The 12,492-nt window shown below is 47.4% G+C and overlaps 1 protein-coding gene across 1 annotated transcript in view; it reads right to left on the bottom strand.

Annotated features, from left to right (window-relative positions):
- The window catches only part of MCF2 (MCF.2 cell line derived transforming sequence), a 97,903-nt gene extending 85,411 nt beyond the window's left edge, over positions 1 to 12,492 (bottom strand). Inside the window, exon 1 of the mRNA XM_084639259.1 lies at positions 12,349 to 12,492. Coding sequence (XP_084495385.1) covers positions 12,349 to 12,457 — 109 coding nt within the window. The 5' untranslated portion in view covers positions 12,458 to 12,492. The remainder of the gene's footprint in view (positions 1 to 12,348) is intronic.

Genomic DNA, 12,492 nt, shown 5'->3' with positions numbered 1-12,492 from the left:
CACACAACAGAACCACTAACCCAGGAACTTATCCTTGCAACAAAGCCCGTTGCCAACTGTGCCCACATATCTATTCAGGGGACACCATCACAGGGCCTAATAACATCAGCCACACTATCAGAGGCTCGTTCACCTGCACATCCACCAATGTGATATATGCCATCATGTGCCAGCAATGCCCCTCTGCCATGTACATTGGTCAAACTGGACAGTCTCTACGTAAAAGAATAAATGGACACAAATCAGATGTCAAGAATTATAACATTCATAAACCAGTCGGAGAACACTTCAATCTCTCTGGTCACGCAATCACAGACATGAAGGTCGCTATCTTAAAACAAAAAAACTACAAATCCAGACTCCAGCGAGAAACTGCTGAATTGGAATTCATTCATTCATTCATATTTAGGCTTAAATAGAGACTTGGAGTGGCTAAGTCATTATGCAAGGTAGCCTGTTTCCTCTTGTTTTTTCCTACCCCCCCCCCCAGATGTTCTGGTTTAACTTGGATTTTAACTTGAAGAGTTGTCACTTTGGATGAGCTATTACCAGCAGGAGAGTGAATTTGTGTGGGGGGGTGGAGGGTGAGAAAACCTGGATTTGTGCTGGAAATCACTTTAGATAAGCTATTACCAGCAGGACAGTGGGGTGGGAATAGGTATTGTTTCATATTCTCTGTGTATATATAAAGCCTGCTGCAGTTTCCACGATATGCATCTGAGGAAGTGAGCTGTAGCTCACGAAAGCTTATGCTCTAATAAATTGGTTAGTCTCTAAGGTGCCACAAGTCCTCCTTTTCTTTCTACAATAAATTGCACACGACTGAGAAAAATCTACACAGGACATTAAAAACACACTGTGTTAAACAGGAAAGCAGCTCTTTTCCTCGCCTGCAGGGAACACATGATGCAGGCATGCTACCATAAGCGGGCAGCTGTTGCTACTGCCATGCACTCCAGGCTCAAACTTTGAACTACTGTGGTACTAAATGTTGTGAAGAACACAACACGCACACACAGTGCCCTAGAGGCTCAGAACGCACCAACACCCACTGCCTAGATGTCAGTTCTGCCTGCACCTCCATCTTCGCCCACTCCTGGCCATGCGGCTGCTTCTACCGCAACCTTATGGCTGGAACTAGGTCCACTCTGGTCCCCCGTCACTAGGTCCACTCTGTTCCTTGAAACTCACCTCTTTTACTAAGCTGATCACCTCACTTTGGGGGTACCTTCCTGCATCTAATCTCCTGCATCACGCTTGTTTGTGCTAGATGCGTGTGCAATAGTTCAGGTACCTGCTATGGGGGGCAGGGACCCTCGAAGCACCAATCAGCACATACATGACGTGTGCTTAAATGACACTCCTGTCAAACAGGTGTGAGCAGGAAGCGTGCCCTGGTTATCATCATGCAAGAGGAGGGCAGAAAGCTGCCCATATTTTCACAGGCATCTTATTTTCAAGGACAAAACTCTGTATTTTAATATTACGTTTTTATTAATACTCCTTGGAATATGGGACCTATCTTATTTACAGTAAGGTGTAGGCTAGTGACCTGAGCACATGGCTGGTAGCCAGGAACTCCTGAGCCGTCATCCCTGGCTCTGAGACTGACTTCCTTTGTGGCCATGGATTAGATCACTTGCCTTCCCTGCTTCGGTTTCCCCATTTGTAAAGTGGGACAATCACAGGCCTCTCAGGGAGGTTGTAGGGCTTAACACTGGGTTTCTGGCACAGTCCTGTATTATCCCCCGAAGAACCTCAAGTTTTAAAACAGCCCAACCTCCAGCCATCAGGCAGGCATGGACTATGCAGGTTCGTGAACATGTAGGATGATGGGCTCTGAGCAAGTGTCAATCAAAGGGCGTGTGCTTAGAACAAAACAGGTGTGAAATAAAATTACATTAGACTCTCCTGGGCAATTGGATACAAACAGGTTTCCTTAAGCTGCCGGACCTGTTTGTCTGTACCTGGCAAAGGACTTCAGAGCTCAGACAAAGCTGCAGTCTGGCCGGATCTGTGCTCCAGCCTTACATCCAGCAGGGAAACTACCTCAGCTCCTTGATTAGGATCTCCCTTCACTCCTTAAAGGGTGTACATTTAATCTGCATTGACATCCAATGTATACAGCATCCTTATTATGGGAAGGCAGAAGGAACTCCACAGTTAAGGCTGCAACTGAGTTTGCATTATGAACTCCCTAAAATCCACAAACAAAAGGAACATCAGCCTCCAAATCAGTAGGTGAGGTCTGGGGCGGAGAGAATTTTTCTACCAAGTTGGAAGCAAGATGGCTCATGGGGGTTCTGTGACAGCAGCAGAAGAGAGAGACCGCGGGCGGGGGGCAGGTGGAGACCTCAGCAAGTCTCATCCCATGGAAATGAGATGCCAGGAAGGAGCTCATGCTGGGACAAGCTTGGGGAGTCTCCCAAAGAACCAGGTTTTGATTTTAATTACACTGAATTCACCCAGAGCAACTTGGTGCCAATAGCCTCACTCTGGATTTACACCAGTGTAAGTGAGATCATAGTCTGGCCATAGAGCTTTAAAACTCTGGGCTGCTTCACCCCACTTAATACACACACATCTTTTTACACATACAACAGTGATGGACACCCGATAAATGCATGGATTTTATTAAGCAGATCCCTCTCTTACCTACAGTGAGAATGGGATTATTACACAAATTTGGCACCCAAGCGTGCAAAACACACACACAGTTGTGGGCCGGTTTGCGTGCACAATTGGCACCTCGGCACACTGCTGCTGTATGCCAATTACTGTAATGAGCCATTTGCAACAGCGGTTACCTGAACTACACATCCACTTGCAGTAAATGCACGCACAAATAAGGCACCAAACAAGATGCACAGCTGCTCACCCAAACCCCAATCCTGCAAAAACGTACACACCTGCTTCACTTTCCACACACAGCTAACCACTGAAGCCACTGGGGCTACACAGCTGAATCAATCCGCACAGGATCGGGGTCCCAATGCATTAAGGGAGAAGTCTTATATATCCATTTAGGAAAAAAGAATATGAGAATAATGATTGCTATTGAACTCAGACGTGACCAGAAATTCAACGGCTGCTATTTTATTCCAAAGCATAGCAGCCCTTCTCTTTACCGTGCTACAATGGCACAAAAGATATGGTAAAATATTGATGACATGGTCTCAGTTACTCTGAATGCTGAAAACACAGCCTGCCTGATAGCAGATCCTGCCAGAGTTGGTTCTTCTGACATTTACAGTATCGCTTCTCGGCTCTATGAGCTAAGATCAAGTATAGTGGCTAAGATCAAGTGTAAGTAGTCTCTTGGCCTATCCAAGGCTGTGATCAAGCATCTTGATGTTTTTGGTCTTTTGGCCTCGAGATGAAAACTTTGTCTGTGTCTCTTGGACCTTGAAGTGAAAAAGTTATCTAAGTTATATCTGTTCTTATCAGTTTAATATCTGACATGTACTTTATTTGAGGACTGTATATTAAATTGATTTACAGTTTGCATGCTGCAGTGTCCCCAGGCTACATAAAATCTGTAACCCTTGCGAGTAACATTCAAAAGGCTTTCAGCCACAAGACTGTAAATGCTTAATTATAGCAAGTTAAAACCAGATTTTCATTAGCAGGTAAAGATTAGCAATGAGATAAATTAGAAAAAAATGACTTCTGATATTAAAGATACACTTCAACAACGCTGGGAAAGCCAACAAGCATCATCGGCTGGTTCTGTCAAAAATACCACAGCAAACCACCATCTGTCACATACTAATTGAAGAGGAAGTTCCATAAAGCTCAGGAATCACTGACATGCTTACGAAAGAAAACCAGCTCACAGTCTACTCTGCAATGATACAACATGCAGGCAAATCAACCCCACGGAAGTTTAACACGCACCCCGCACCTTCCAAATCAGGACACAGACATTACTTTCTAACGGGCCAGGTTTTGCTCACAGTTCCGCGCCCATCGCCCCACTGCAGTTAAAACCATGCTCACACCGGCTGCACACGTGTAGCTGCGGAGAAAATCAGGTTTTCGAATGCCGTACAGGGGCTTTTCACCATGTGGCTCTCATTGGCTTAAATCGGTGAAGCCATCCCTGAGCATATAAATTGGCCTCTACCAAGTAGCCCCTAACTCGGTTTCAGCATTGATGGCAAGGTGGGGCAGAGCTTTTACTGCACTGAGTGGGAGTCTAGTACCCACCACAGCCTACCTCTCCCACCATGGCTGCCTACCCAGCCCGGAGCCATTATTACTCACACCCACCAGCTGGGAGAGAGTCGCTGCTCAACCAGTAGCCCTGCTCCCCACCCCTCATGTTAGCCTCCAGCAATTAGGAGAGATCTACTGTCAAGACAAGGAGACCCAATCCAGGCCCATTACCAAAGAGGACCTGCTCACCACCCAACCAGCCACCTCCAGCCCAAAGAGCACAAGGTGGCCTGCTGTCCTCACTCCTGACAGAAGAGACCATAGGACAACCTTCTGCCACCCTTTCTGCTGCCAAAGACCTGCTCTCAGGTAGGGAACCGCACAGCGGAGCATCGGAGTAACAAGGTGGATCAAGGGCTGCAGGGTGTTGGGAAGAGTGTGGTACACAGGGAAGGAGTCTCCGACCGAGGTGGATGTTTATTGAGGGAGCCCCTTAGTGAAACGTTAGCAGCGCCTCACCGGTCATCAGCTTTCCACGTGGTGCCGAGTTCTGTGGGGCGCTGGGAGTCAGGCCGGGACTGCAGAGCTGTAGCAGCTGGGTGCTCGCTAGGACTTAGGGTCTCCAACAAATGCAGATATACCAGCTGAAGAGCAGCAGCAAAGCAGCCTCAGCAAAGCGTGCTGGCTTCCCATGCAGACCCAGCCTTCGGACGGCAGCGGCCAGTCCACGCCCATTACCCGTACCCAACACGGAGGCGCCCTGCAGGGCGCACAGCGTCAGTGCCGGGGCTGAAGAGGGCAGCATTCCTTACGTTCGCCGCGGTGTCTGCCTCCAAGAAGGGGCACGCACAGAGGGAGGGCTCTGGGGAGCCCCCTGCTGGCCACATCCCCTTGAGCCACGAAGTAGCACCAACAGAACCAGCCGCCTTGCCATCAGAGCAATAGCAACAACATTTTGCCCACTCTCTATGCAGGTGCATTGTGGGAGGGGAAAGACTTCCCTGGCTCCTTTCTCCACCGCAAATGCACCTCCACAAGACACAGCAGAATACTGCACCTTCACCTCTGAACACTTCGTCCACCTAGCTGTTCATCCCAGCTCCCGTGCCCTGAGGTCTAGGTCACCGGGACATCTGGGGAACAGGCAACACATGCCATGGTTTCATGTATAAGGGCATCAACCTCTGTAGGACACAGTGCCTGAAGTAAATGGTAACTTATAATAATACTTCGCACTCTTTCAGCCTTTCATCCATGGCACCTCGCCAAGGCACCTCACAAACACTCATGAATAAGCCTCACAACAGCCCTGTGAGGAAGGAAAGCATTCCCCCCCTTTTTACAGAGTGGGAAACTGAGGCAGGGAAATTAAGGGATGTCTCCAGGTCACCTAGCACCGGTCTAACACTTGACATTTTCATTGTGTTTTAACAGCTGTTAACTAACCTGGTTGAAAATTCTAGTGTAAACACAACATGAACATTTGTTCCTAGACACAAACACTTCTCACTAGTCATCCCTAGGCTGCATCCTGGGGTTCAATAGAACTGATGACGAGCTTCTGTGTCCTGTCGAGGCTAGAATTTATACTTGTGTTAGTTAACATGAGAGAAAGCAGAAGAAAGAATTCAAGCGTAAACACTGCCAGACTTCCAGTAAGTGAGTCATGAATTGATTCCTAGACTTCTTCTTAAAGTAGTAATCCACAGATTGATTAAATAGCTCAGTGAAATTCACTAACCATTCACTTCTTAGCATACTGGAAATCAGAGATTACCAGCTAACCAAGCATAAATTATAAGTGTGTCATTGTACACAATGAAGTGGAGGAGAGAGAGAGGGGAAATTGCCATTCAGGCTCTGTGACGCTTTGTGGAACTTTTCACACGTGCAAGGAGAACACAATCCTAAGGCTAGCTGATCCATATCCAGGCAGGGTGTCTGGAGAGAGAGAGGGGCTGATCTGCGTGAAAACGTATCACAGATAAACTTCACAGGACAAGGGGGATCATAACGTCACTATAGGATCTGATCAGCACAGAACCAAGCTTATGCAATGTCAGAGTCCACAACAAAACGGACCCTCTGTAAACCCTTAGCATGGAACCGCATTGTAAATTCCCCGGAGCCCCTCCAGCAGACACCGGAGTGAAGGAAACCCACATCCACAGAGCAGCAAAAACATCCAGAATCCTTAGTCATCCCCATTATACTCAAACTATAGAGACCCATATACCCGACAGGTAGCAAAGATATGCAGCCATGGAAAAGTCCCAGCCAGAACAGCTGAATGCTGTCAGCTGAACAGAAGGGGGCAGTTGGCTCAGAGCCAGTTCTGGATTTTGGGGGTCCACTAGTTCTGGGGACTGAACTTCTTGCTTCTTTCCTATAGGCCAGATCCTGCTTCCCCAATCAGAATAATGTCACAAAGGGAGTGAGCCTCAGGGAATTTTTCCCCCTCTGTATGGAGGGGAAATATGCCAAGTTCGTGAGTTCATGGGAGCCTCGATCCCTCAGCATCTCTATACACTTCCTGGCTCCAAACCAGAGTTAACAGCTAGCCAACTACAGAAGCTTTATTCAAAGCAGGCCAAGCAAAAATAAGCTAAATTACAGTCGGAGAGACTTTCATATTACCCAGTTCCATCACCTGGCTGCTAACCTCCCAGACTGTTAGAGCAACGTCCGACATGCTGAACTATGTGTGTCTAACCAGACCAGCTCTCTGTCTGTACCCACCCCAACGCCAGCTGAAAATTGGGAAAGTTAAAAGCCAGTTCAGCTCAGTTTTGGATTTATGTTTAACAAAAGAAATGCAATAGAAGTTTCTCAACTCCCACAATGTGCATTCATACTCACCCCCCAGTAAACAGTGTGGGCATTAAAAAACACTTGTACAGAGTCTTTCACATTAAGCTTAAAGCAATGTCTGAGCTTCAGCCAACTTTTAACTTTCCTCAATTTCCAACTTCAGTCGGTCTGTGCTTAGGAAAGACCCAGGAGTGAGACTAAAGAGGTTTTCCCAATCAGCATAGAGCTGTATTTGCCAAACAGGCATTGGGGAATATGCTTAGCATCTGCCCTCACGATGCATCATGATAGCCAATATTATCAGCTTCCAAAGTAAATCTAATTCACTACAAGGTAATTTAAAGGAGGGCTGCAGAGGCAAAGAAGAGCGAACTTTTCACATCATCTTCAATCTCTTGCAAATCTTTCTCCCTTTAGGCCAAATTCCAGCTTTGCATATGTATAGGTAAGAACCTCAGCGGGAGATGCAGATGCAAGGCAGAGGGTAGACTTGAAGGATAAATCCTGGGGCCTAATTCACTTGCAAACTTGGGAGCAGCAGCGTTGAAGTCTATGGAGTGATGAATTCCCTGCCCTTAGCCCATGTACCCTGTAATAATGGGAAATTCAATTCTGCAGCAAGGCCCCCAGTTTTGAAATAATTAGCTGTGTTGACATTTGTCAACTTGCGGTTTCAGAATTAACTCGCTGAAACAGACATGAGAGTCCACCACTTTCAGCATTGTTTCAGGCTGTCTGCAGACTTAGGCAGACAACGCTACATCAGTTTACACCGCCTTTGTTGTTGTAGGGCTTTCTTCTGAACCACAAGTGCCAGAAACAACTGTCTTTAAAAAAGGAAGGGACACCGGAACCCAATTCTGTGTTAAACTCTGGAGCTGGGGAATCATGTAATCTTAAAGCCCTGGTTAAAAATGTGGCATTATTCTGTTACTCTGACTCAAGAAGCAAACACAGCAGAAAAAGTAGAGAAAACGTTTTCCCATAAGAAACCGTGGAAGCTCTCCCTGTTTCAGAGCATCATGCAGATTAGAGGCAAAGGTAGACTCTGACAATCCTGAAGTCAATTACCCTCCCCCACTCCACTTTATATTTCAGATTACCTCCCTCCCACACAGCCTTGTTGTCATTTCACTTTTCTTATGGTAAACGACTGATAAATCATGAAATTGCAGGTGTAGAATCTGTGCTTTATGCGAACAGAATGCATCCTACATACTGTTTAAGATTCCTGTTTCTCCTGTGGTCCTCGTTGGGGCTGCAGCTCCTTGAATGGCTTTGAGTGATAATATTATTCATTTTCTGGACATCAGAATACAAGCTTACTATGTAATAACAGCTCTCAAATAGTATCTCCTATAATCACGGCTATAAACACGTTACTCCCTAAAGAGGCTGAAAGGATGTGCGTGTGTGTGTTGTGACAGGGTCAGGCCAGATGGCTACAAGAGAGTGCTAGAAGGCAGATATATTAGCCCCAGATTAAGTAGGTCCCTTTTCCCTGGGTAAGGTAATAGGGAAGGTTTTTTTTTTTTTAAAAAATGTTAATAGTTATAATATTGGATAGCGCAAGCAGATGAGTCATTTGATATTGGTTTTTGTGTATTACAGTCTTTTGCCTTTTGGCCCATAGATTAAAATTGAAAAATGCTTTGCACAAAATATAGTTATATAATGTACTGTGACAGGGTCGGGCCAGATGGCTACAGGGAAGTAATAGAAGGCAGATATATTAGCCCCAGGTTAAGTAGGTCCCTTTTCCCGGGTAAGGTAATAGGGAAGGTTCCAAAACAATCAGGAACTTTCTGGAAACAATTAAGGCGGACAGGCTAATTAGAACACCTGCAGCAAATCAAGAATCAGCTAGAATCAATTAAGGCAGGCTAATCAGGGCACCTGGGTTTAAAAAGGAGCTCACTTCAGTTTGTGGTGCATGTGTGAGGAGCTGGGAGCAAGAGGCACAAGAAGCTGAGAGTGAGAAGGCGTACTACTGGAAGACTGAGGAGTGCAGGCATTATCAGACATTGGGAGGAAGGTCCTGTGGTGAGAATAAAGAAGGTGTTGGGAGGAGGCCATGGGGAAGTAGCCCAGGGAGTTGTAGCTGTCACGCAGCTGTTACAGGAGCCACTGTAGACAGCTGCAATCCACAGGGCCCTGGGCTGGAACCCGGAGTAGAGGGAGGGCCCAGGTTCCCCCCATCCCTCCAACTCCCTACTTGATACCAGAGGAGTTGACCTGGACTGTGGGTTCCACCAGAGGGGAAGGTCTCTGGCCTGTTTCCGGATCCACTAGGTGGATCATTAGAGACTGCAGGGATTGTTCTTCTTTCTTTTCCCCATGCTGGCCAGTGATGAGGCTAACTGAGTGAACAGCAGATTTGAGCCACGAAAGTGGCCAAACTGAGGGCAGCCATGAACCTCTGAGGTGAGCAAATCCACCAATAAGCACAGGACCCACCAAGGCAGAGGAGGAACTTTGTCACAATATATACACACAACGTTGCCAACCCTCATGATTTTGTCACAAGTCTCATGATATTGGATGCTTTCCTTGAACCCTCTGCACTTGCAGTCAAGCAACTGTGTGAGAATCTCAGTTTTCATTTTTAAAAAAGTTTCTTCCCCTGGTGGTTGGGGGAAAGTGCCTAAAATGTATCCCACGGCCAGCCTAAAAAGGTCAGAAATTATGGGGTGGGAAAGAATCCCACATTTTTTATCCTTTTCAAAATGTCATGATTTGGAGTGGAGGCTGACACAACTGTTTCAACACTGAGAGCAGCCCAAATCATGGTCCCAGGCCTTCAACGGGACCCACACAAACTCATCTTTGTTCCCGTGTAGAGTCCCACAGACTTTCCAAAAGCAGGTGTAAAGGTCCATCCGCACAGAGCGGAATGCAGGACTGGGACCTGTGTTACCGGAGAGCGATCTGCCCAGTTTCCCCAGACTTCATTTACATAGTGTGGAGAATTGATGCATCACCGCTGTGTTCGTGCACTTACACTCATGCTGCCTCTCTAAAGCCCAGTCCTTCAGGAAAATAGGAGTTTTGCCGTTGACTCCACAGAACAGGATCAGACTCTATAGAACTGTTTTGTTTTAATTGCACATTCCCACAAACAGCAATTTCTGGCTCATGCAAGTGTTCCTTTGCATCACCAACCACTTTTACTACAGAACCTAATCATCTCTCCCCATGTTCTCCAATAAAAAAAAAATCCAGCCTAATAAATTCAGCTACGCTATGCAAAGGAATCGAGACAAACAGAAGGAGACTGTTAGATCTTTGTGTTAGAGTGTCTTCTTTGCCAGGCCTAGCTCCAAGCACATAGATGGCCCTTAAGAGATAATGAATGACATGTGTCTTCAGTTCTGGGACTGGGTGTGCTCTCTGTCACGACGGGGAAAAGCAGCGCCCATAGGCCCTGACCCTTTCCCCTGGGAATCCATTAAAGGATTATGCTGAAAAGAAATAAAATCTCCCCCAAAAGCAAACCCTTGGAAGGTTTATCAGCAAATTATAGAATCACAAAAGTGTAGGACTGGAATGGACCGCAGTAAATCATCTAGCCCAGTCCACTGCACTCAATGCAGGACTGTACAATAACTAGATCGTGGGCCATCAAAGGGAGCTCTGTTAAGGCACAAGGGCAGCCCATGGCCTAAAGTTACTGGGTCAAGTCACACCTGCTTTTCATCAGTGTAGCACATCCACATTAAGGGTTCACACTGATGTAACATCATCGATGTAGTCAAACTAGTAAATTTTTGAATGGAGACCTAAGTGACTCAGGAAGGGCAACAAGCAAGGAAAACAAGCAATCATACACAATTGTATACACATCTGCTGCTTTTTTTTAATACTGTAAATAGATCAATCAAGAGTTGATCATGCTCAGCTGCCATTCAACCTACCCATCATTAACTGGCTGACCTGGAACCATTCTGAGGCTTCGGTGCAGCAATTTGTAAAATGCTGATGGCTTCTACCGCGTGACTATACCAAACATGCAGGTGACTCGGAGCCTGCATAATCAATGCGAGGTTCGTCTTGGCGCATCACTGCCAGTCACAGAGGTTCCAAAACAAGTCACAACTTTCTGACCATCACGCAATCTATGAGCAAATAAACTGCAGCCTGATTTATACACCCAAAGCCCAACAGAAGGCCCACCAAAAGCATAAGGCAGAGTATTGCAAATACAAACAAGAGGGAGTACTGCAGCAACGCTGGCCAATGGAAGCCTGACAAAGGGGCTAGCATCCGATCACACACTTTTGCTTATTCCTTTTCGATAGTGTTCCCGCAACAAGAAAGGGCATGTCAGAGACACAAGGGGAAGCAGTGATTACTGTAAAAATAAGACACCCTTCTACATGCATAGTACAATCCATCAAAGCAAGCGTTATTCAGTGCCTTTTAAACAACAACCATCCAGCACTTAGGATGAAACCTACTAGAGACTTCTAACAAGAATTCACTTTAGTGAACTGTCTGCCTAGTATTTAGGCCCCAGTTCTGTAAACAGCTACACCTGTTTGATATTATGTATGTGAATAAAGTTAAGCACGTGCATAGGTGCATTCAGGATCCTGGCTTTAGAGTGCGAGGGCCCAGGTTATTTCCCCCCCCCCCAAACTAGTACAGTTCTGTCAGCCATTACATCGCACACCTGTATCCGAAGTGTCACCCCCACCGCTCCCCTGGGTGCAAGGAGCATGGTATGTGGAAGGCATGAGAATACAGTACATTTATTTGTGAGCAACCTGAAGATGCGGAAGTTTGTCCCTTTGGCTTGGTAAAAAAAAATCAGTCTTTAGGAAGCATGTTTGAAGGCATGCTCTAAATTAGGCAGGAAAATCGCTGCTGGACAGAAGACCTAGATGAGGGAGAACAAACAGGCAGGGTCAAAGAGACTAGGGGCTGCAGGTGGATTCTGGGTTTGAGTTTCCAATATGATTTTTGGCTCTCTTGAGTTTAACAATACTACTCCCCCCTCCATGTTTTCACACCTCCCCTCTCCAAGCCCCGCGCCCGTCCGGGCAGGTCAGCCCCCTCCTAGCACTTCAAACGGCCACAGAAGCAGTCCCCATGGCCGGTATTAAAGCTCCTGCCAGGTTTGGGCTTGGACTGCTGCCATCGCTGGGGGTAAGGCGCGAACGAACCGGGCAGAGAGCGACTCGCGTCCCAGCAGCAGCCCCGTGACCCCGGCCACCCCACGGAACTTTCGCTCGCTGCGGCACCGCGGCTCCGCCCGGCAGGACCCCGGGGCTGGGGGGCAGGGAAGAGGAGTCGGATCCCGGGGGGCTGAGGCGAAGCAGGGGGCGCCAGGCCGGCTGCGCACTGAGGGCGAGCCGGGGAAGGGGAGCGGTCGCTTACCGGCGACGCTGGAGTCGAGGCGGGCGGCGGCTTGCAGCAGGCAGTAGTAGCGCTCCATTTCCACCTCGGAGATCCGGATGCGCTCCGGCGCGGGGCGCGCCAGGGCCATGCCCGAGGCCGGGCGCTCCGGCGCGGGGCTCGCCA

Source organism: Lepidochelys olivacea, assembly GCF_965140295.1.
Source record: "Lepidochelys olivacea isolate rLepOli2 genome assembly, chromosome: 9".
NCBI classification, from domain to species: Eukaryota; Metazoa; Chordata; order Testudines; family Cheloniidae; genus Lepidochelys; species Lepidochelys olivacea.
This window is presented reverse-complemented; position numbering and strand designations above follow the sequence as displayed.